Below are 25755 nucleotides of genomic sequence, written 5' to 3' on the forward strand. Positions count from 1 at the left end.
TTAGTGGACAATACTATCTGCACTTCAAGGAGCAGGACATTTATCTAGCCAAGTGGCAGAAACAAGGGTGCTTCTATCAGGTCTTCTTTTACGCCGTAGAGGTTTCCATCTTAGATGTGATATATCCCAGGAGAGATTGTCACTTGATGATATTCAGCTTCTGTGTATACTACTAAAGGTATTTACAAACCAGGGAAGAGTTTTTGCTAATAATGAATATCCTCTTTATAGTTTCAGAGCCTTTTATTTTAATGTTAGTATGTCACAGTTGATCCATACATGCATAATTATATGGTTTTACTTCCTTTACAATTCTAGTTTAGTAGTCCCTTTATATACTTGCAGATAATGCATATGCTGTCTATGTATTTTCATAATGACTTTATTATCATTGATTTTATATTATAATGTGTCCAGACTTATATGATGCATTTGACCTCTTCAACAAACTTAGCTAAACAGTGCAGTCAAGATGATCTGGAGCCACTATTTGAAGCATTGCTTGTGAGTAATTATATATGCCGTTCCACTAATTTCTCAAACTTTTTAATGCCATTGTTGCTTTAATTTCAGCGTACTTACAAGATATTCTACTTGGGAAAATGTTCTGATATCTCCTATTTCTGGTTATTTTATAGGTGGAAGGTGTTTCTCATGATGATGCTGCGGGAACAAGACCGTGCATTTTAGCTTTAGAATGTTTAAGCTCAATGTTTTATGATTCCCTGGATATAACAATGAAGGTAATGTCTGACATGGATACTCAAAAGTTTTTGTTCTTGCTTTCCTATTCTGATTACATTTTTACTAGTGTTAAGTCACCCCTTTCATCTCTTGATGTATCAATTTTTGTCAAGTTATTTTATATGTCTGCGTTATTTTTAAGTTGTTTGGTAATTTTAAAGCAGAGAGCTGAAGATAGAAAAGGAATAATGTAGAAAGGAGTGCAAGCTGGGAAGATAACCAACGTTGAAATACAAATATTAGATGGACAATGAAGCATTCGAGATAAAGAATTGTGTGCTAAACATGTGACACCAATTAAGGACCAGATCATTGACTGCATAAAAAATGTTGGAGAGCATTTTCAAATAATATTAACAACAAATTTAAAGAGTTTTCAAATTATAGTTGATAGTCGATGATGCTCAAAATACTCACACAAATTCAATTTTTCAAGAAATTGTAGTGAAATTGACTTATATTCTGTAATGCCCCACCAAGGAACCCTTGAAACATAGAGTCAAATATGCACTAATTAATATTTTTTTTCGAAACATGAAATAACATCAAGAAAACAATTGCATGCATAACAACAATGCAAGAAATAACTATAAGAGGAAGTTAACCAGGACCTTCACATGATTGTGCACAAGCAAAAGACTAAAGCACTTCCACGGATATGACGACAACCCAAAAACACGCTCAAACTGGAGTACACACGTTCACGAGACTCCCCAACAAGGACTTGGACAATGTCCAATGATCTACAGGAGGCTAAGGCTGTTGACTTGGTGGTCAACACCTCCTTGGGGACTCATGACATGGCTTAATTGCCTCCCAGGGGTTAGGATATGTTTGGCATTTTTATCGAGCATTGACTGTTTGAGCTTTTGGCACAAGGACAAATGATTGCAACAATTGGTATCAGAGTCTTGGGTCACAAGTTCAAGTCTACCTTCACTGGGTGCTGAAGGTTTAGTTGATGTTGAGGGGGAGATTGTTGACTTGGTGCTCAACACCTCCTTGGGGACTTGTGACATGGCTTAACCACCTCCCATGGGTCGGGTTTATCTGACATTTGTATCGTGCTTTGACAGTTCGAGCTTTTGGCACAATGTCAAATGATTCCAACAAAGTCCACAATGACTTATGACTATACATAGAGAAGACTAAGCCATCTTAAAATTCCATTTAAAGAGAGATTATTTTAATCCCTAAAGAAGTGTTCCTAAGGTGATTAAACATACATGTTCATTGCCTTCTCAACCATCAAGGAAACAATAGCATCCAACAAGTACGCAAAGGTCATGTGGCAAGAGCAGATAAACAAGAAGCAAAAGACACAAGGACCTAGGCAAAAATATTGAAAGCAAGCTGAGACACTAGTTTGTGAAAATTCTTGTTCCATCACAAACTCTGATCTAGTTACTAGTAAGACTTTGAGAGACAGGTCTCAAACTCTGATCTAGTTACTAGCATCTAGAACAATTTGTAGTAAGATGTCCTTCACATCTTATAATACTTGTTTGTACTCCACTTCCTATCTTTCTCTTTTGCATCTTTCCCCTTCACAATTCTCCATAATTTATCATAGCATCAGAATCCAATTTTGTATGATCATAGATTGAAATTATGATAGCTTCATCTAATATTACCTTATCTCTTCTACTCTTTTTCATGTTTTTCTTGTCTTGTAATGTGATTGATCTTGTACTTGGTGATATAATTGGTTGCACTAAAGCCATCTCCTCCTTAGATTTCTTATTTTTCTCATTAATTAAAGGTTTGTCTTACTTTACTCACTTTTTGTTGTGCAAATATTAGGCTATTTAACTAGTGTCCCTATAATGACATTTGAAACAACAATTTTGTTTAGTTTTGGCTATGTGTATACAACAGTGTTCATTATTATTTAAGGGAATAGTGACCAGAGAGATGGAGGTGGTACTCTGTGTCAAAAACGGTGATCAACGATATGCCAATAGCAGACATAAATGCCAATTTGCAATTTTCTCAAAAAAACAACAAAGAAAAGGAAAACACATAAGCCACCACCAATGTATGTTTGATACACATCTAGCTCGATGCTGCTGAGTACTAGATATACATGATCGAGGTTACAATCACTCGAATTGATTAATACCTAGGAAATAGATCTAATCTATTGAACATAGCATCATAAATATGTAAATCACTAAAAGAAAAATGGAAAGGGATGAGCACATCATGCTCGAACTCTTACACTAGAACTAGTCTGCCTCCTGTACACTGGCCCCCAGTATTGACAAGCAATGACACCTAACCGCATAGTACCCTCAGGCCCACCCCATTGTGCTCGTAGAGATAGTCACTTGAACACATACACATGGTACACACACAAGGAATGGCTAACACACATGCCAAGCAAATACAAAACTTAGAGAATAGTATAGTGATTTGAATGTAAACACGTAGATCAAAATATAGAATGGCACAAATACAATTTACATCTTATTTCTATCGTTGTTGCAATTTACATCTTACTTCTTCTGTCCAACTGCTGTATAGGGAATACACCCTTTGCTTTAATAACTGTTGAATAGTAGAATGAGATATTGCAACATCTAATAGTGTTGGATGAAGATCTAATATTTTTGGGATCATGCATTATTTGTTCCTCTGTTAAATTATCAGCATAGCTATAGGTTAATTGACAAAAAAACATCTAGAAAAGTTTATTTGATCATTGTATTTGAAAGTGCAATTCCAAAATATTTAGGGATAACATATATTTCATGATTGTGAAATTCTAATGGCTTGTTTTTTGTTGGGCAGGATCAAATATTTCAACGTTTAATTCTTCTATTCAATAGTGATGATGGAAGTATTCACAATGCACTTCTTGATGCGTTACAGAGAATCAATGTTTGTCTTTTCTCTCCTTAGTGGCATTTTGTGTTCTAAATTTTTGTTATGGTTAGGATATTCATAGTTATATACAGCCCAAGAATTCAAGGATTTGGGTGTTGGCTTGTTAGACATGCATCTATTTACTGGTGAAAATGATATGATAGGTAGTTTTTGATTATTTCATAGGTTTTCTATGTAATATGGCTGGTCTATACACCTGTTAAGTTTTTTGCTGTAAACTGTATTAATTGGCCATTAATGCATCTTGTTTTACTTCATTTTTCTTATTACAAATGCAAGCCTGAATTCCATTTAACAAAATAGCAATATCATTTGATTCAACAGGTGAATGGTAGTATAGTAGCAAAGCATCTAACTATGTTTCTAGCACAAGATGATGGCATTTATAGAAGTCAAAAAAAACAGAAGAGGAGTAAAACGGAAGAAGGCCACCTTGGACATGTATGCAATCAAGTGTTACATACAGAGGCACCACATCTGAACTTTGTTGGTGCATTACTGGAGTTCTTGGTTTGGAAGAAAGATCTTCAGAACAGGTTTTTGATTTTAATCTGATTTATGTAGTATGGATGGTAGATACTCCTTTGATGTTGAGCAGAGACTCAGGTGTAATGTCACTATTCCACTGAAATGAACTAGCCAATTGATTTCTTACTGTCTCTTATATCATGCTATGCATGTCGGAACTGTATATTTTAGGACTGCAGTCATCGAACCTTTATTCAAGCTTCTTGATAAACTCATAAAGGACATACCCCTGGAACGTCTGAACCAGCAAGAAATAAGGTCTGCTGAAAATGATGAGAAATCACATCGGATGAGTTACCTGCAGCAGATGGTAACAACAGTACTGGAAAGCATAAGCAATTCCTTACTGATGGATGCCTCTTTGAAGGTAGCAGTGGTTTTTGGTTACAAATTTAATCCTAAAATTGTAAATACTCTTCATTTGAGTTGCTTCTTTTGAAGCACAATCTATTTAATAGTGAATTGTCCATTGTATCTTGTTTTTACTTTTTGCTAAAGTTGAGAGAATTGAATCTATTTTGGTTCTTGTCTGCTGTTAACTGCTTTGTCTCTCTTTCCAGGTTGACATTTCGAAGAGCTTTAACGTTGACTTAGTTGTTCTCTGTGTGAATATGGCAAAAGATTCCACAAGCCGTAATCATTTGTTTTCGTTACTCACTAGCATTGCAAGGCTCCTTCCTGATCAAGTGTTGGGATATGTTATGGATATATTTACACTTATGGGGGAATCAACTATACTACAGGTTAGTATGCAACATTAAATTCATTCTTATGGCATTGAATTCCTGGTAAACTTCATTTTAATAATTGAATGTTCTCTATCTAAGTGGTGGCTAGCACATCATAATGAGGATTTGGAAATAAGATGCAGTCAAGCTAAGGGGAACTCTTGAAAGGGCCTCCTAACTTTGTACAACAGTTTATTGGACATGCACACATGACATTGGAAATTTTTTTCTTTCATTACTAGAATACATTTGCAGAGATCAGAGAGATCTTGCCTCTTACTTAATTGACCAGCCAGTAATCACAGAAGCCAAATAAATTCATTGTCTATGCTAATCATCCTCTCGAATACATTGCATAATAGTTGGCTTCAAGACATTTATAGAATTTTTTTCGTAACTGTCCATTAGCAAAGTTCTAAATGCTGATGACTCTGATGAACTTCTGCCCTTTTTGGATGAAGTCTCAATGTCACAAAATTGATAGCGACAACTTCGAATATTCTGTAATTGTGCATACAACTGAAAGAACTGGCTACTAGGTTATGCAAGGCCCAACTTGTGATAACATTGGTCTACTGGAAATGTGGATTTCATGAAATCAGTTACTGAAGAAGCGGGTTCAATTTTCATTCGAGCATTTTTGATAACATTGGTCATTGGATGAGTTGCCAAGAGTAATTAAGCAGCTTTTGTGTGGGATTTTCACTCGCTTGGCTTAACAACTCACTCAAAGACTTTATGTAGATAAATGGGTTTTATGTATGTCCTCATTTCATCCTTAATTCGTAGTTGATGGTATCTTGATCTTAGATCAATTTTTGAAAACATAGTCGCACCCTTCATTTGGTCAAAGAGATCATCTATCCTTGGCAATGGGTACCGATTTTTGATGGTGACTTTATTAAGCATCCTATAGTCTATGCATAGCCTCATGGTTCCATCCTTTTTTCTTACAAATAACACAGGGGCTCCCCGTGGTGAGACACTAGGTCAAATCATCTTCTTATCCAACATATCCGGTAGTTGAATCTGCAACTCCATTAGTTTCGTGGTGGTCATTCTGTATGTGGCCCTAGATATGGGTTTTGCTCCTGGTATCAAGTCTATGGTAAAATCAAATTTCCGGGAAGGGGGTAATCCAAGAAGTTCCTCAGGAAACACATCTTGATAGTTCTTTAAATAGGGATATTTTTCTTTGAATGATTCTTTTAATTTTTGCCTGATTATTCTATCTTCATAAATATAATCATCCCCACATGTGGTTTCCCTTGTATTTTCAACTCTTACTGCGAATATTTCACAGCCTTTCCTTCCATATCTCTTAAGTTGCATCACGGAAATTTGTTGTGCTTTAATTTCATGTTTGATCCCTAAAATACTTGTGGGTCTACCTCTATCATCCACACAATGGACAGTTTTGGCATGGCAATCTACCTTAGCCTTATGTTCACTAAGCCAATAAATTTCAATGATAATGTCATAAGACCCTAGCGGAGCTACATATAAATTCAGTTTTGTGGAGAAATTTGGGAAATCAACTTGAGCTTCAAACAGGCATTGCTCTACCTTGGCCCTTGACTGGTTTGCATACTCGACTATCCATGGTTTTGCCATGAAACCAAATCTTTTTGAAAATCTACTTAACAGCCTAGGTGATATAAAACATTCAGTTGCTCTAGTATCAATGAGTATAGACATAGGGTTTCCGTAGATCTTACCCGATGTTTCAATGGGGCCTATCAGCTGCTCCGCTTGCCTATTATCCAAGGCCACATGAATTCTTTGCTGAAAAACTTGCTGCTGCTGTGGCAAGGGTGGGCGTTGTGACTGGTTGAAGTTAGGCCATTGCTTCTTATAATGGTTTCCTCCGCAAATAAAACAACCTCCCGGTGGTCCTCTCTTCTCATTATTTCTGTCATTTTTGTTCACAGGAAATTTCCTTTGATGTCTCTTGTTCCACTGCTTATTCTCAGGTTTGTTATTCTTATAATCCTTAAATTGTTTTCTTGGTGGTCCAAATTCAGTGCCTTCTGGATTCCAGATAGTCTTTCTCTTATTGTTCTGAATGGAATCATCCTTCCTAACCTTATGTTCTTGTCGGACAGCCTTTTCCATGGTGCGAGGTGCAAGAACATCTATAACTCCCCCTATTCGGTTATTCAGTCCCATGATAAACTTTCTCACTTTCAGGTTGGTGTCTTGCTAGTATGGTGGTATGTATTTAAGCAACCGAGTGAACTTCTCCCAATATTTATGTACTGATAAATCCCCTTGTTTCAAATTTTGGAATTCCAAGAGTTTTTGATCATAGAAAGTCTGGGGCAGCCAATGTGTCCTAAAAATATCTATGAACTTTTCCCAGGTGATGTCGGTAGATCTAATGTTTTGTTCTACTTTGGTGTTTCCCCACCAAGTTGCAGCTTCCCTGGTGAAATGGTATATGCCCCATATTGCCTTTGACGTCTCTGAAACTTTTTTGATTTCAAAGTATTGTTCCATTTTTGTCAGCCATGCTTCAGCCTCCTCTCTAGACTCAGAATCAGAGAACTTAGGTGGTTTAATTTTCTTTATATCTGTTGATAAATCAGCCACGATTTCCTTCTTCTTTTGCTTATTTGATTGTTTAGGAGATGGGGGTTTTATTATGTTCGGAGACTTCTGTTTCGGCCCTAGGTACGTTTTGCACTTCTTCGCGATGTTGCCCCCTCTGGGCTGCCATCTCACTCATTCTCCTTTCCATGGTTTCTAGTTTTAATTGTGTTTTTTGTAAAATTTGGAGTAACAGTTTGTTGGAGGATTGAGGGTTTTCACGAACTATCTCTTGGTTTTCTGCATTCTCGTTGTTACTCATGTTTGTGTTTCAGGTCTTTTCACCTGTTAGTTTACAATTTGTAAAAATAAATAAATTTATAAGCACATAGTTTTCAAATAACACAACTAAGTATACAATTTAGTTTCATTGCTCGACTAAGCAAAAAAATTATTTCCATTGTTCAAAATTTTCATTCTTCGCCCAAACAATCTCATTAACAAAATTTATTTCCATTGCTCGACTAAGCAATCTCTTATTTACAAAATTCATTTTCACTGCTCGACTAAGCAATCTTTAATTACAAAATTCATTTCCATTGCTCGACTAAGCAATCTTTATTTACAAAATTCATTTTCCATTGCTCTACTAAGCAATCTTTAATTACAAAATTGATTTCTATTGCTCGACTAGTTAATCTTTATTTACAAAATTCCTCTATTGAGGAAGTCTACATTCACACAGTATCTTTATTCTTGTTTTGCAGCATCTGGTTCTGACTGGTACATGTCTCGTACCATCCATGACTTATGAAAATGGAGAAGGGGACTGCTTGTTGAGCGTTCCAGTTCTGTATCAGTTTGTTCCTATATGCCACCTTCTTGGCAGGAGTCCATCTGACTCTCTCCTTCATTTGTTGAATTGCTTGGCTCAGAACAGCAGGAGTAATCATACTTGGTCATGTTCTTAATAAGATAGGGGAAAATAGGATGTCGAGTTTTCTTGCGAGGTGTTTTACGTACTAACATCCTGTAGTCAGTTTCAGTTTTATTAGATTTTAAGAAGGTGATGTGCCCTAGGTTCAGTGTTGAACCGAACTCTCTGATACCATATGTAACATGCGGATTTTTACTAACTAATTTCAGTCTTAAATTAACTGATTTCTAACTCTTATTCACAAGATAGATTTCCAATGGCTATATAAACTGAAATAAATCTAATTACAATGCTGAATTACCAAGAACACAAATTGAAACGTAATTAAATCACTTAATTAGCTGAAAATAAATATCAGATGTAATCATTCAACTACTTCTAGATTTCAGCCGAATATATTTATATATATAGCAAATATTCTTGCAAGGAATTTCAAACTGAAATATTCATGAACTGTAGTAACTATCTTTAAAGTAAAAGATCTTCAACTTGATAAGCATTATCTAACATATAGAGGTTAAAAGAACACATAGATTATCTTGTGAAGTTTTCTTTATTGGTTGTCCAAGCTCTGGTTTTGGTGAGAGGAGAAGCATTGACATAGGCTTAACCTCCTAGCGGTGGACCATTACTTATGCCCACAGGTTCTAACTTAATAGAATGACCCTCCCTACCCCGAGGTTGGGCTTGGGATGTTCATTAATCCAACCATCAGAGTATCTAGGTGGGTTGAGGTCTCAACAATTATTCAACAAAATAACTGAAGCCTCTGGACAACAACAAGATCGATTGTTTTGGCAAATCTGCTTAATTCCACCGTGGCCAAGGATTTCAAGTGTGGGTCGTTAGACCCGATCTCCACTACTCAACTTGATAACTTACTTCATGAATGGGACATGCATGAGCTATTGTATTATTTAATTATTAATTGATTTTGAAATCTTTCTTTGTTTTTTAGGTGATTCCTTGGTGCCTTCATATTAGCTTCACTTAGATACTTTACACCTTCTTCACTGTATTTTGGCATTTGCTTGGTGAATTCCTTGGTGTCTTGGGTTCATTATCTCAGTCTCAGTTATTAAATTTTAACCATGTATTTGATTGAACTTGAGAAGGTAACATTCCTAAAAGGAAAATCAAATAATTTTACACATTCGGATAATGAAGGAAGACGTCTGATTTAACACATATTATTGCAATGATATTTAAAGAAATCAGTCGGCAGCCTAGAACATGACAAAATTTAATGATTAAGATTGGGAATCATGCTTACATCAATTCTTAATCACAAGGCAATATGTCATACTGATATTTAAGTACAGTAATCTTACATACAAAAACGGGTTTTACTTTCCATATAATTCAACCGGCTCAAGGATTAAATACTTGCTGTCATTAAACCAAGGAAGGCATAAAACGATTCATAGGGTTGGATCATCTTACGTGACCCTCTCTAAATCCAAATCCTGAGAAGAGTCTGCACCGATAACAACCGTCTATCTTGGCTCAGTGGTTGTGGAAACAAAGTCGATTTGATTCAAGGCGGAATTACAAACAGAGCCGAACTCAGCCCTCTGTAAACAGCTGACAATGAACTTGGGATGCCTAGAGAAAGGAAAGCTGATGAAGTGTACAGGAAAGGAATGCCGAAGGCAATGATGAATGCCGATTTATGTTTAAAGGTTCATATAATAAACTTGAGCTCGACCTTACAGCTACCATCAGTTACAAAGATCATATTCGAACTTGTTCAAATCGGCTAAAAAGAAAAGAAGAAAGGAGGGAAAAATTGAAAAGGAAAAGAAGATGAAAAGTCTTAAATAATTAATATCATTTATAATTGTTTTATTTTCTTGATTATGTTTATATGTACGTAATGGTAAGGTGGCATCGTTGGATTAATGTTTTTAATGTAATGGTGTCACTTTATTATTATTTACATATGATCATATTTGAGAGTATAAAATAATATTTAAATGATATTAATATTTGATAATTCTTAAAGGTAAGAACTTATGTTTATTTTACATTGTTTTATTAGAGTGTTTTTACTTATAGCTCATGCGGTTCCACCATGAAATATGTTGCCAAGTCCTAATAACCTGTACTAATCTGAACTCAAATTTTACTCTGTAATTGTGAAGGTTTAAGTTACTGACATTAATTCAAATAGTTCATAGGCAGCCAGAATATAGAATTATACCACTGAAGTATCTAACTAAAATCTAGATAGAATATGTTAATGCATTCAAGGTGATTTTGTCAAATAGTTCAAGGACAGATAAACTGTAAATTGAATCCAATGCAATCTAATCCTTGCTTTAAATGTCCAGAATGTTTATTAAGAAACTTAATCAGACCCGAATACAAAGGTAGAGCGATTGTTTAATATCTAATGAAGGTTATTTGTGGCAATATTACAACCAGACATTCAGTAAAATAAATCTGTACCATTCATTCTAATTTCTGGGTTGGATATCAATTCACATTTAATGGAACTTCTATTAGGAATGATTGCCAAGAAAAGTTACGTACCAACATTGACTCCAGAATGCATAAGACCCACGACTGTTGTCGTCTCACCAAGAAACAAGTACAGAATGCTAGCACCACTCAGAATCCGCGTATCCAGTCAATGCTGCATTATGGAGATTTTAATCTTGCATATGTATTTCGTGGTTCAGGCGGCTAACTATTTGGTGCTTCTTCGCACTGAAAATAAGACTGCTCCAGTACGCTATGTGCGTAAACCAACCCACCAGTATGACTATCGATTTCCTCTGGAAGCTCGACTACCTGCACTCCAGTTACCTCAACCTGTTGAGAGTTTACCATACGCCGGTGGGGAAATGTGTAGACTCGACTCTGTATTCCAACGCTTGAAACTTTTGCCTTCTCATGTCAAGATTGCCTGGGTGATAATCATTCCAAATAGGGATTCTTTGCAAACGGCAAACCATGAACTCCTTCCATGAACTGATAAGGGACTTCTAGCTAATGATATTTGCTAACAAGCTCCAGCTGTTAAAACGATTGCATTTGATAATAACATCTGCACGCACTTCATGCTTAAAGCTGCAACTTCCTAAACTTGTCGACTTCTGCCTAGTTCCACTGTAAATGCTGAAGAAAGGAGTTTGGGGTAACGTCCAACTCCATAGAATATTTCCAGACTTAGAGGGTTTTCGTCCTCCCAGTCTAAAACCCAGTCACAGTAAGTAACTAGAATTCAAGAGCTTTCTTTTCATAAATTCTCCTTGTGTGTTGTTAATCCCAATGCAAACCCGTATATATAGCCTTGGAATGAGGGAAAGTACAAAGAGCAAGGAATGTGGGATTAAATGACATTTTTGTTTTGTAGTCACCTAAAGCTATTTATAAAGTAAATAACTTTAAAACATTAAAAATGACTTAGCTTTGCACATTTTAATAAAGTTTTGGAATAAATTAAATTAAATCCCCATTGTGACTGGAAAGCATCCTGTTATAAATTGTTATTAATCTATCCAAATGTGGAGATAGATTAATCCTGTCGTCCGGAACTAAAATTGAGAAGGGGACAGGACATAATCTTGCCAGGATGGTTTTAGGTCAAACTTGTCATTTCTGATGACTGAACCATATAACCATCCCCTTCCGATGACCTCATTTCGCAATGCTTCCCCTCTCTCTCCGGTCTTCATCCTACAATCATTCAAAACAACATTCTCGCCAAAACATCAATTCAAGATTTATAAATTGTTAATTAAAATCATCAAGTGACCGTTAAGAATTTCATCAATGTCATAATAACTAACTTTGATCGTCATATATGTACAATGGCTACAATTATTTGACTCTATTTCACATGATCATGAATAAATTTATACAACGGCTAGAATTAACTAACTCAATTTCATATGATAATTAAATCGATACAACGGCTATAAATAACTAATTCAATTTCACATTATCATGAAGGAATAAACAACGGCTATAACTAAAATGTTTTAACAACAACTATAATTAACTAATTCAATTTCACACCAACATGAAGAAATAATTTGGTTCAACAGCTATAATCAGTTTAAAATTTTAGGTCAAAAATTGGGATGTAACACATTACTAGAATACATTTGCAGAGATCAGAGAGATCTTGCTTAATTGACCAGCCGGTAATCACAGAAGCCAAATAAATTCATTGTCTATGCTAATCATCCTCTCGGATACATTGCATAATACTTGGCTTCAAGACATTTATAGAATTTTATTTCGTAACTGTCCATTAGCAAAGTTCCAAATGCTGATGACTCTGATGACTACCCTTTTTGGATGAAGTTTCAATGTCACAAAATTGATAGTGACAACTTAGAATATTCTGTAATTGTGCATACAACTGAAAGAACTGGCTGCCAGGTTATGCAAGCCCCAACTTGTGACAACATTGGTCTACTGGAAATGTGGATTTTATGAAATCAGTTACTGAAGAAGTGGGTTCAATTTTCATTCGAGCATTTTGATAACATTGGTCATCGGATGAGTTGCCAAGAATAATTAAGCAGCTTTTGTGTGGGATTTTCACTTGCTTGGCTTAACAACTCACTCAAAAACTTTATGCAGATAAATGGGTTTTATTGCAAAAAGCCTGTCTTATGAAAAATTATTGAAAAAGACACAGGTTAACAAGTGCAAAGCCTTTTACCGACAAGCACCTATGCCAATATGAACTGTGCCCATGGGTAAACACGATGCTTTTCAAGATATCCCCTAACTTTGTAGGAGGTTTAACCAAGCATCTTGCTTTAGATGAACCCATCGTCATTGGCATGACAATTTGTTTGAGTGCAAATTGTGTCGTAGAATGCTTGGTTTTCTTTGGCACAATATTAAATGACTAACAAAGCCCTACAAGTATGGACTATCTTCCAAACCTTCTTTAGCAATATAGTTTCAGGCGAGTGAAGAATCAATGGGACTAATGTAGGTCCTTCCATGATAGATTAATGATCAAGAATAATAGCACCCAATGAAACGAGATTACATATTCTTATGGTTGCATGGGGTATATTTTGGGTCCATTTCTCACTCCCAGCCTGTAGATATCTGTAATAATCCCTGATTGGTTTGATCAAATAACTTAAACTTGTACTAGTGGAATTTTGTCAAACAGTTGATATGCAATCACAGATCTTAAGCAAAGGTACTGCTGTCATTTCCCTTTACTGAATATCAGCATGAAGGTCACAGAATAGCTAGATTAATAATGAAATGGTGACTTCAAGAACGTACATAATGGAGGCAGGAGAACATCAATTTGTTATATTGATTTATAGCAATAACAGTAAATCCAGATCTGTTAGACAAGGCACTAATGATAGAACTCCAAACCCATGTAAAGAATAACATAATCATACAACAACTGACATGCGGTTTGGGTAAATATAGAACAGACCCGTTTAGCAATGGAGAGTGCTGCTGGGGTGGGGGGGCGGGGAACTGTGCTGTGAGACTTTGCTCAACGTCCACTTCCAGCCACCTAGTCTTCTATGTTGTTAATCACCTACAGACTGCTCGGCCCGGCTACAACTATACTCACTCCCGCAATCTTCAGAACTCACTGCGGGCATGCATATACTGGATGAATGTTGCCTGCTGAATGGTGAGGATGTCTGCTGCAATGCCATGTTGCTGCTCTCTGGTTGACGGGACTACCAAACTACATCCAACTTCTGCTGTGTGCTTCACGCATAGGGCCAACCTGCTGCTCCCAAGATCACGTGTCTACTCCTCTGCGTATCCTACGATTGTGATTGAACCCATACTGATGCAAATACACTTAACACAAGGAAATTACCTCTACACTCTTGGGCTGGAACTATCTATCCTGTCTGCAGATTTGATTGTCTTCCTGCTTGTGATCTGGATGCCACTATTATCCTGGTCTGCTACTCAAACGTCTGTTCCAGCTACCAATTGTTTGAGTTCCAATGTACGGATAGACTCCAATGCGCTGCATCCAACTTCAATTCTCTGTATACAAGGGTGAGATACTGGGTTTGCATCTCGACTCACTTTTTTCCGTAAGGGTCCGTTTGGTTCTTGGAAGATGATAGGAATTGGCTTTTTCAAAATCTGGATTTGAAATTTTTTGCGTTTGTTTCAAAATTGGCAAAATGGAATTAGCATATTGGACTTCCAATTTTGCCTCAAAACTAGGTTTTCCAACTTCCTACTAGCAAGTAGGAATTGGAAATCAAAACTTGGTTATGTTTTCTAAGGTGTGTAAAAACAATAGATTGCACTACTTTTTGAAAATTGCTTTCAACTCCAAGATTACACATAAAAATGTGGCCTCACACGCCATCTTCCAAGTGAAACAAAGGGTTAAGTAAAATTCCAAAAATTGGAATGAAGATTTGCAAAACCTTGATTTGGCTAGACCAAGGTTTGTAAAAATCTGGGTTTTTTTAATTCCACATTTAAGCAACTCTTAGGATTTGAGAAAATAACATATACTCATTCTCTCCCAATCCCAATGCAAATGCTTTCCTTTATAACTTAGAAATGAGGAGGGGCTCGAACAACTTAGCAATGTGGGATAAAAGACTATTTTGTCTTTTAATCACTTAAGTAACTTTATAATTTTATAACATTAAAATATTTAAATAAAACACTTAAAAGTCACTTGAACTTTAATATTTCTTGAAATATTTGTCTAATTGCCGTGTCGTCTAAAATAGGAATCTCTTCTCATAATTCCCCATGTGACCAAATAAACTTTCTAAAAATAGAAAGGGTCCATCTCTATTACCCCTGACTTACTATACATAGTAAGTATGGCAAATGGAGTCCAAATGACATCGAACGAAGGCCAAATCCATAAATTGTTGAATGTTGGAGATGAATCAATCCTTAGAAGACCCTCTAACCATCCTCATTAGCCTACGAGGATCCAATTTAAGGCTAATCCCTGAAATTCTGATGTTGGCAATCAATGGGGACATTACAATCCTCCCTTCTCGAGAGTGCTTGCCCTCAAGCAATCCAACAATAATAGTGAACTCTAACCTCCACCTGGATCCCAAATGAATTAGTACTTGACACACCTGTTAATTTTGAACCAACTGCATACCATTAACATCATCAGGACCAACAACATAACTTGTAGTGTAGTACTCAAAACTTGTGCTAATGATGTAGGAGTTCGAATATCACCAAAAGAATCCCCCACCAGAAAAATCTTCATCCTAGTTCTCACCTATATAATATAAAGTGGACTGAAATCTTGATCAACAATCCCTTGAAGAGACATAGCTACAGGAGAACCACATGCACTCATGCCAACTGTATCAACGATAGATTTAGCCACGTCAAAATCTGTGGACACATGAACATTACCAACTGCCACAACACAAAACTAAATCTTTACATATGGTGAAAAATGGGCCCAACTCCCCTCAAGTGAGTGATCAATATCAACCTCAAACAACAGATTGTCATAAGACAATGTTGCATCCATGTCAAACATAGGACTATCCATGAGGTGAACATCAACACTTTGTTGATCGATAGTATAACATGACTCTATCACTACATCACTGACCTCATCAACAATAACATGTGTACTATCACCAAAGCACACATACAACCACATGAAAATTGCTAAACTCCTCATTGGATGGCTCAATCGACACAGAAGTGGCTGCTGATATGACAGTATCCTTGCATGCTCCTACTCTCACTATCACTGCATCGTTATCAAATACATGATCCAGAGAACTCATGCCAACAACTACATCATTTAACTTGACATGAATTCTCATCACATTCCACCTCAATTGTGCCCAACTCATGCAGTGTCTCATAAGAAATGTCCCACAACTCTAAAGCTGCAACTGTATCATCACCTTTCGTTCTTAGAAAAAGTGATATTATTCTTTGCTCAATTCTCGACTTTGAAATCAATTGGGTCATCTGTTTGTGATTTTGATTCATCTCATTCACTAGCATGTCCAACTATTTCACAATACCCTGTATTTCGGAATCTCCCTCCATTAGTGAAGAAGTAAGCCCTTTGCGGGTGTAATGAATATCAAACCTTCTGTCACCATCCATAACACTGAAAACCAAGTCCTCTACTTGGGGGCCAAAAGAAAAGTGATGAGCACTCCTCATTGTCAACCGATTGGATGGTTTCGGCGGTGTTTCTGTAGCCAACGGATTGATTGTCGTCGGTGTTTTGTATTTTGTAGCCGACGGGTAAATAGTTTGTAGCGGATGTAATGTTGTGGTCGACGGACTCCTTCGGGAAGGTTTGGCGGTAGTATTTATATCCCGTCTGGGATCATTGTAAATCATCAATCATCTACTATTACGGATATTATCAAGCATAATGTATGTTCTGGCATATGCGAATATAATTTTGCTATTCTGTTCTATTGTCTTTATGCGTTGATTTCTTTACCAGTACGGTAAACACTCATAGTGTAATGCCGATAAAAACTCACAATCTCTGTCAAGGGCTCATCGTCATGAAACTGGAAATCAGAAGATGGCTCCAATCTCTGACTTTGAGCTATTGGTTGGGCAAGATCTTGCACAACCCTCTCAGCAAGTCCAACCACAAAATCCGTATTGGGAAGTATTGTAGCCAAGGTCTCTACAATCTTCCACACCAATAATTGAATAATATGAGAGCCTCAAATGAGAGCACCCTCAGATATACTGTATGAATCCTCTCGCAAATCCGAGCTCTCAAGCAAATACTCCACGAATGACTCAGTACAATAGAAATTATATGTGGAAGCATCAATTTGCTCCCCCACTATCCACAACTGATCTCTCTGAAAATGTGACAATGCAAATTGTCCAATGCTACCAGCTTTATGAAAAGAAGAAATAGATTTACTTCGAATAGAAGGAAACAAATCACCATGAGAGCCTGTCTCCACTGATGCTCTCACCTCCTTTGTACATACTACGCTCATATCTTGGATGAATGTGTTTGCCACATCATTATGTCCCTCATCCTTAACCGTAGAAGCAAACTCACCACCAACCACTATGTAACTGAACAAGGTTTGGGGTTGGTGTTGACTGTACCCGTTCTAACTCCACGATAACCTCACCCAACTATGACTGTGATTCCTGAAGAGCCAACTAGGTATATTGAAGAGAGTCCATTGCCACCTCAAACTCCTAGGTGAGCTCAACCACCTCCTCTTTCCCTAACAACGCCTCATAGTAGGTGCTACCCCACTCCAAAAGGTAATCTCTGTCATCAACTAATTGAGAGTAACTATGCTTCAAGATCCTAACAGCCTCTCGAAGTACATGAACCTTTGCTAGGGAAAGACTACTATCACTGTGCTCATCTGACACTGGGGCGCCCCAACCAGTTGTAGCTAGCATATGATCAAGAGATGAATAAATGTCACTATAACTCACCTTCAACTGATAACTCACATAATAATGATGCCTTTGTAACTCCTGACTCCTATGCAAGCTCTGTGACACTAATTGCACCGTGATAGGAAACTGAATTAGAACTGTCCACCAGAAGATCACTCATACATGTTCTATCGTCCTTGCACAACTCTGCATCCGAGATACAACTACTATGTACCTCAAACAACTCCTCCGAAGAAATAGAAACCCTCACAATTTAAATCTCACCACATGTCTTAGCTTCCACCTCAATAGTAAGATTTTGTAAACATTGATCTCGGGACTCATCCAAAATCTCATAAGAGTCATCACCCAATATCTGACAAGGGGTATCATACCCGATGCAAATCCTAGCATCATCCAACAAATCACTAGAGGTGTCCACACTATTTGCTTCCCCATCACCTAATAGAGACTCAACTGCTATCACTTGACTCTGCACACATGACTCTATTCCAGGCTGTGAATCAATAATGCTAGAGCATGAACCCACATCTACTGACTCCGCTTTAACACCCAAATTACCGGTATCACAGCTAGGTGACTCCATGCATGCATCGGTCCTACCTGAGGAAGCCAGTGCCTTCTGCATTGGAGCAACACTATGACAACTACCAGATAAATCTCTAATAATAATTCCCTCAAGAGAGCTTGAAGTATCAGTAGTAACAACTGCATCAACTGTCTCTGCACTAACTATAACAACTCTGAGGGCCTCAACATGTTGAAGCTTAGTGCCGCTATCCACCAAGGGTACTGACACATTTATTGATCTTTGTGAAAGGGGTCCATCATCAACACTGCAGATAGGACTAGCAGGTCTCGTACTAAATACAGGTATGTTTGCATCATGGACACTTGTCAGGGAAAACTGAAGCGTCCTTCCCTACAACCTTGAGGTCGGCTTTCTAAAGGTAGAAACTATATACTTCGCTGTCCTCTCAACTATCTTTGGATTCGACAAGCTCTTCGCCAACCTCTGTTGATGAAGCTTAAGTCTTTCCATATTCTCCTGCAAAGCATTCATTTTCATGCTAAATTCCTCATTACTCCACCGGGTTCTAGAACTACCAATCCTCCTATGTTTGTCCATAGAAAAAGAAAGCTAGAGTGCTAGTCACTCCAAATGCAATAGCAAATCTGAAAATAAAATAACTTTCCTACTCCATAGGATAGCGGGAGTTATAGCTCTAACAATAGCATCACTATATTTCTCACATAGAAATACTCTTCCAAATCTCCAATAGAATACAATTTTCAAAACATTTATCAGAAAATTAAACCATTCAGATTAAACCTTTTGTAAAATGTTTCTGATGAAATCTTTGATTAGAATTTCTGATAAACAATTTCTGATAACCACACAAGCTGGCAGAATACACTGCTCTGATGAATAATAGATTGGTCGCCAACTAAATCGAATCGGGTGTCTATGCTACCACCAATAACCACAAAATTCACTGGCTGTTATAATTGACTCATTTGAATGCCGTCCACAACTTTGCCAAAACACCTTTGCAATAACAATAATAATATACTCCTGGAAACTATGCGATTTCTAATTTGTTCACAAATGCAAAACAAACCCAATAGGGTGGTAGGTGTGGCATTCTCATTAAAATTCCCTAAAAATATGTTTCATAGGTTGGAAGTTTGTTTCACAGGCTGGCAGGATGCACAACTCTGATACCATTGTAATAATCCCTCATTGGTTTGATCAAATAAATTAAACTTGTACTAGCCGAATTTTGTCAAACAGTTGATATACAATCACAGATCTTAAGCAAAGGTACTGCTGTCATTTCTCTTTACTGAATATTAGCATGAAGGTCATAGAATAGCTAGATAAATAATGAAATGGTGACTTAAAGAAAGTATAATAATGGAGGCAAGAGAACATCAATTTGTTATATTGATTTATAGTAGTAATAGTAAATCCAGATCTGCTAGACAAGGCACTAATGACAAAACTCCAAATTCATGTAAAGAATAACATAATCATACAACAACTGACATGCGGTTTGGGTAAATATGGGACAAATCCGTTTAGCAATGAAGAGTGCCACTAGGGGGGGGAGGGGGGTTTCGACTGTGCTGTGAGAGTTTGCTCAATGTCCACTTCCAGCCACCTAGTCTTCTATGTCATTCATTACCTACAAACTGTTTGGCCCGACTGCAACTATACTCACTCCCGCAATCCTCATAACTCATTGCAGGCATGCATATACTGGATGAATGTTGCCTCCTGAATGGTAAGGATGTCTGCTGCAATGCCGTGTTGCTGCTCTCTAGTTGACGGGACTACCAAACTACATGCGACTTCTGTTGTGTGCTTCACACATAGGGCCAACCTGTTGCTCCCAACATCCCGTGTCTACTCCATTGCCTATCCCACGATTGTGGTTGAACCGATACTGATGCAAATACACTTAACACAAGGAAATTACCTCTACACTCTTGGGCTAGAACTGTCTATCTTGTCTACAGATTTGATTGTCTTCCTGCTTGTGATCTGTATGCCACTATTATCCTGGTCTGCTATTCAAACGTCTGTTCCAGCCACCAGCTGTTTGAGTTCCAATGTATGGATAGACTCCAATGTGCTGCATCCAACTTCAATTATGTGTATACAAGGGTGAGGTACTGGGTTTGAGTCTAGACTCACTATTTTCCTTAAGGGGTTTCGTCATTGGGAAATATCCAGTCACATTTAAGCAACTCTTAGGATTTGAGAAAATAACATATATTCATTCTCCCAATCCTAATGCAAATGCTTGTCGTCGATAGAAATTGTGTATCAGCCGATGGGTCTCTTCGGAAAGGAAATTGTGTATCAGCTGACGGGAATTGTGTATCAGTTGATGGGTCCCTTCGGAAAGGTTTTTCTTATGTAACGACATGTTGTATGTGGCCGACGGACTCCTTCGGGAAAGTTCTTCGAAAAGTATTTATAACCCCTTCGAGAAGCATTGTATTCATCTTATCATGGAAGCATAACATAATGTACTGTTTGGCATATGCGAATAATAATAAAGAGTTCTGCTGTTCGTGTTCGTGTTCATTATCTGTGTGCAATTCTTAATTAACCTATGCGGAAAACATTTGGCGCCATTTGTGTTCATTATCTATGTGCAATTCTTAATTAACCTATGCGGAAAACAATGCTTTCCTTTATAACTTCGAAATGAGGAGGGGCTCAAACAACTTAGCAATGTAGGATAAATGACTATTTTGCCTTTTAGTCACTTAAGTAGCTTTATAACTTTATAATATTAAGATATTTAAATAAATCACTTAAGTCACTTGAACTTAATGTTTCTTGAAATACTTGTCTAATTGCCGTGCCGTCTTAAATACGAATCTCTCCTCATAATTCCCCATGTGACCAAATACACTTTCTAAAAATAGAAAGGGTCCATCTGTATTACCGGTGACTTACTATACATAGTAAGTATGGCAGATGGAGTCCAAATGACATTGAACGAAGGACGAATCCATAAATTGTTGAATGTTGGAGATGAACCAATCCTCAGAAGACCCTCTAACCATCCTCATTAGCCTATGAGGATCAATATTAGGCTAATCCCTGAAATTCTGATGTTGGCAACCAATGGGGACATTACAATATCAGTGAAACATCTGGTGAATATTTAAATCAATGCTTACAAGTTTTCAATGCAATGAAGACCTATAGATACATTCTTCGAACAAAGGTTGACAATGTTTGGAGATTCTGCAACCACTTTGTACAAAAAATACTAGGTTTAGGTAACACAAAAAAGACACAAAATTGAGTACAGTTGATATATTTTTGTGAGACAAGAAGCCTAATCCCTTAGGTGCTCCTATTTTATAATGTGAAGTGTAATGCTTTGTTTCTTAACATGGTTGGCCTTGCCCAGATTATAATGATCTAAGATCTTTATTATTCTCATTTAGAGACACTTCTAGGAAATCAAAACATCAATTGAAATGTGTCCACTTTTATCTCAATTATAATTGTTGATGGTTGAGTTGAGTGCTCATTTTAAAAAGATTTTTTTGTAATGTCCCTTTTTTCTTGGGACATTATAATTTTGTGTTGCTGGCTCACTTCGCCTAGGTTTCAGGGGGCAAAAAGGTTCTTTACTGGGTTTAGTTGGAGATTTGGCCTAGACATTTCTAGTATTAGACCCATCAAAGTAGTTTTGGCAGGTTGTTCTGATGCTTACTATTTTTAGTAAGTAAACATAGCTTAGAATTCTTGGTATCTCAGTGTTGGTTTGGAAGTGTCTTGTTGAGAGCTTTCCAACGAGCTATTGCACGTGCTTATCCGAGTTCATTTGGTAAGTTATTTTGATGACTGATGATTATATGGTTTATTGACTAAGTGACTTTTAAAGTTAATTTAACTTGTCACTTTATTTAAAAAGGTACTATGTTCACTTAAGTGACTAAAGGACAAAAAAGGTTCTTTATCCCACATTGCCTAAAAGGGCTTGCATCACATTGAGAAAAGTGATAAAGGTACAACAGGCTCAGCATGGGGAGATATGAAGATAACATTTAAAAAATAAATATTAATTTGAGAGCTAAAAACAGTGACTGGTTATCTCTTTGAGGACACAAACCCTTGGAGAAGTTTTTGGAGGTTGGACGCAAACCTAGCCTTCTTACGGGTTTTATCTACATTTGCCAATCTGACTGTTATTGCTGTTTATAAGATCGGATTTTCTTTAGACTGTTGTGAGTTATTGTATTGCTGTTGTATAACACAGTAATGCCTTTTGGTGGGTATTTGTATTAATTGCTGCTTTATTTATGTACTTCTGAATATTGGAAGAATCAAACAATCTTTTATGAGTTTTCTTGTATGCATATCTGCTGGTTACAAATCGATTTGAGTTTTGGAATTTCTATCAAATATTGGTTTTTTGTTCGGTTTTAAATCTGCACATTTATGTCGAGTTTTTAATAAAAATGTCCGGAATGGGATATTACATTTTCCCAATTTTTTTAAAATTATATCTGTGTATTCATGGACTAGAGAATCCATTGTAGATGATTTTGATCTTCTAGTGTTACAGTTATACAGAGGAAATGAAAGGCTTAGCAAACTAGTTCCAAAACCTTCTTACGTTTTGAATCAAAATAACAGATGGCAGCAAATGAGTTGTCTTTCTTGTTTCATGATTACGATTTACTTTGAAATGTCCAGGGGACTCTTGATTTCCTCTTTTTCTCCAGCAACTTTGCAGATTTATTGCTATATGAATCTAGTGATTCCAACCGGGGTCCATTGTTTGATGCATGAAATCCTACAATAGGCTATGCTTTTTCTCATATATTTGTGTAGCGTCCCCTTCCTAACTGGTTGAGTTGGTGGACATTTAGTCTATCCTATTGGTTCTCTTAGGCTGATGAGTTGGGGTTAGGGAACCTTGGAGGCAGCTTATAGTAAGTAGTTTGATAGTTTTTGATGGCTAGTTGAGCTCACACTGGGATTATGAGAAAAATGGCCTTTTCTAGAGTGATTTTGGTTAGATTTCCAATACTTGCTATTTAAGTAAGTCAATGTCGAGCACTGACTAGGCTATCTGGCAGGATTACTAGTGTTAGTATTGTTGGTGGGTTCAATTTTGATGACTATCTCAAAATTATATATAGTCCTTGGGTTTTAAATAAAGTAACAATAAGTTATTAATTGAGAAAGTTAAATTGTTAACTTAATTGTCATTTTAACTTGTTTGTTATTTAGTAAAGGACTATAAGGGGGGTTGTGTTATAATGTGAAAAGTGATTAATTTTAAATATATGGGCCCTTAATATTTAAGGTGAGATTGAAGAATTAAAAGAGATGATGAGAAAAGGATTCAAATCTCTTGGGGAAGTCTATGGAACACATTTTAGAAGTTCATTACATGGATGTGAAGTTTTGATATTTGGATATTGTCATCTGTTTAGGGGAGATTTCTCTTCTTGGTTTGTGAGGACAAATCCCTTGTAGGCAAATATTCTCCATGGTATTGAGAGATTCTAGAGAATATCTTAGTCTTTTCAAGCAGGAAACACAGTTGGAGTTATTTGTGATTTAGATTTTTGGTATCAGAGGGTTCACAATGCAAACTGGTCCTGATTCTAGGAAGTCATTTCTGCTCCACACATTTCTCAGCTTGGTCGTATCTTCTAGAGTTGGGCTGTAGCACTTATAAATGACTGCACTGTCTAGGGCTGGTTATACCTTGTCTTCACTGGGTGTGAAACTCTTAGGAGCTGGTCAATTTGGGTTTTGATGCAATATACTGTAGTTTGCAAGCTTTTGAAAATGGTGTCCTCATGATAGCACACTTGATGGAATTCATTGTGGAAACAGTTACCAATTCAACTCTGGTCTAGAACTTGAGACAAACATAGTAAAGGTAATAATTATGGAATGTTCCATGAATCTCAACATGAATATTTGTATGTCATAATTTTAGTAAAGATACACCAGAATCTTTGTAAGCATGTGATGGTAGAAAGGTGAGAGAAAATGATCTTGGATTGATCCTAAGCTGGTGAGCCAAGAATCACCATCAAGGTCATAGAAGTGATCTACTAAGCACATAGAAAGAACTAGGAAGTAAGGAAGCAAGCCTTTTTGTTACATCATATTTTATGTAGCAGATCTTCATTTCTGCAATCGGCAAAATGGGCATGTTGGATTTAGATCAATGTTCCACAGGGACACGTCCCCTATGGTTTTGTGGTCATACTTGTCCCGAGGACGGATTTTCCCCATTCCCCAAGCCATCCCTTTTTTGCCAAATTCAGAAACGTCCCCGAAATGGCCCCAAAATGGCCAATTGGTTTTTGCAAGAAACTTGGGGACGGCCAGTAGTACCAGGGACTGTTTTGCTATCCCCTATCCGTCCCCGAAACTGCTGGCCGTCCTCTTTTTTCCAGCCAATTGAGTAAAGGAAAAACATCCCCCCCAAAAATAAATTTAATTTTTGTTGTTCGCACAGATCCTTAGTTGTCGTAAAAACATAATAAAAATATGCAAACCATATTTGGTCCATTAAAACACTAAAAGACTAACTCTTCTACTCATTTTTAGATTTGACTTACTTGCTAAGAGGAAGGAAAGAAACATAGAGCAGCAGCAGCAGTGAGAAAAAATTGCGTTTAGTATTTACTAACTATTTTAGTTGGACTCTTTATTTCATTCTGATTTCATGCATGATAGTTGGAGCCCTTAGGCATTTTGTCTTTTTTATATGTACGTGATATTGTTATAATGGAAGTATTTAGTATTTGTCATTTGATAATTTTTCATGTATTGATCTTCTAGAATGTGTATGGTGAATGGTTTATCAGTGTTATGATATGCATATTTGAATTTTGTCTCTATATAAAAAAATCCCCTATGTTTTTTAATCGCTGTCCCCTGAGGTCCCGTCCCGTAAATTTTGGTTTCAACCCATACACATACCAAAAACATGTCACTGTCCCCTAAAACGTCCCCGTCTTGGAAATTTCGTGGAGCATAGATTTAGGTATCTGATTTTAGTTTATGATTTGAGTTCTTACATTTGAAATTTAGAAAAATCAGTTCAGAAATAAATTCTGGAATTTTCAGTCTCGTGTTTCTTGAGTTTCATTAGTTTTCCGAGTTGTTGATTTGCTGCAAATTACTTATTATCTGTGTTTTATTTAATACTCAAACTAAAAAACAAATGGAAAATAGGGCTGCATAACAACTAATATAATTTTCTTAGTGTGATGATTATCAACATAAAATTTCGTTTTCTTCCATGAAAGTAGAATGTAAGATCTCTACAGGTATAGTTTGTGTGGTAGCAGACTTGTAGATAATATATTGTAAATGTTTGTTGGTAGTCTTATGGTTGGAGCGTGTCTAAACCACAGTAAATTTGACTACAACCTGGTTTATTTACTGAAGAAGGAAACTGCTTGCATTAGCTTGGGTTTCACCTAACAGACAATAATCTG

The 25755-nt window shown here is 36.8% G+C and overlaps 1 protein-coding gene across 3 annotated transcripts in view; it reads left to right on the forward strand.

Annotated features, from left to right (window-relative positions):
- The window catches only part of LOC149532241 (ARM repeat superfamily protein), a 179950-nt gene that overhangs the window by 134897 nt on the left and 19298 nt on the right, over positions 1 to 25755 (forward strand). For all 3 annotated transcript variants that reach the window (XR_016358832.1, XM_089810308.1, XM_089810309.1), the window contains exons 24-30: positions 5 to 178; positions 418 to 504; positions 639 to 743; positions 3538 to 3627; positions 3958 to 4169; positions 4333 to 4528; positions 4722 to 4904. Coding sequence is in view for 2 of the 3 variants with exons in the window: in XM_089810308.1 (XP_089666434.1) it covers positions 5 to 178; positions 418 to 504; positions 639 to 743; positions 3538 to 3627; positions 3958 to 4169; positions 4333 to 4528; positions 4722 to 4904 (1047 nt within the window). In the remaining variant the exon portion in view is untranslated. The remainder of the gene's footprint in view (positions 1 to 4; positions 179 to 417; positions 505 to 638; positions 744 to 3537; positions 3628 to 3957; positions 4170 to 4332; positions 4529 to 4721; positions 4905 to 25755) is intronic.

The sequence above is a fragment of the Cupressus sempervirens genome, chromosome 11 (genome assembly GCF_028749045.1).
Source record: "Cupressus sempervirens isolate cs-2001-9-10 chromosome 11, ASM2874904v1, whole genome shotgun sequence".
NCBI lineage: Eukaryota > Viridiplantae > Streptophyta > Pinopsida > Cupressales > Cupressaceae > Cupressus > Cupressus sempervirens.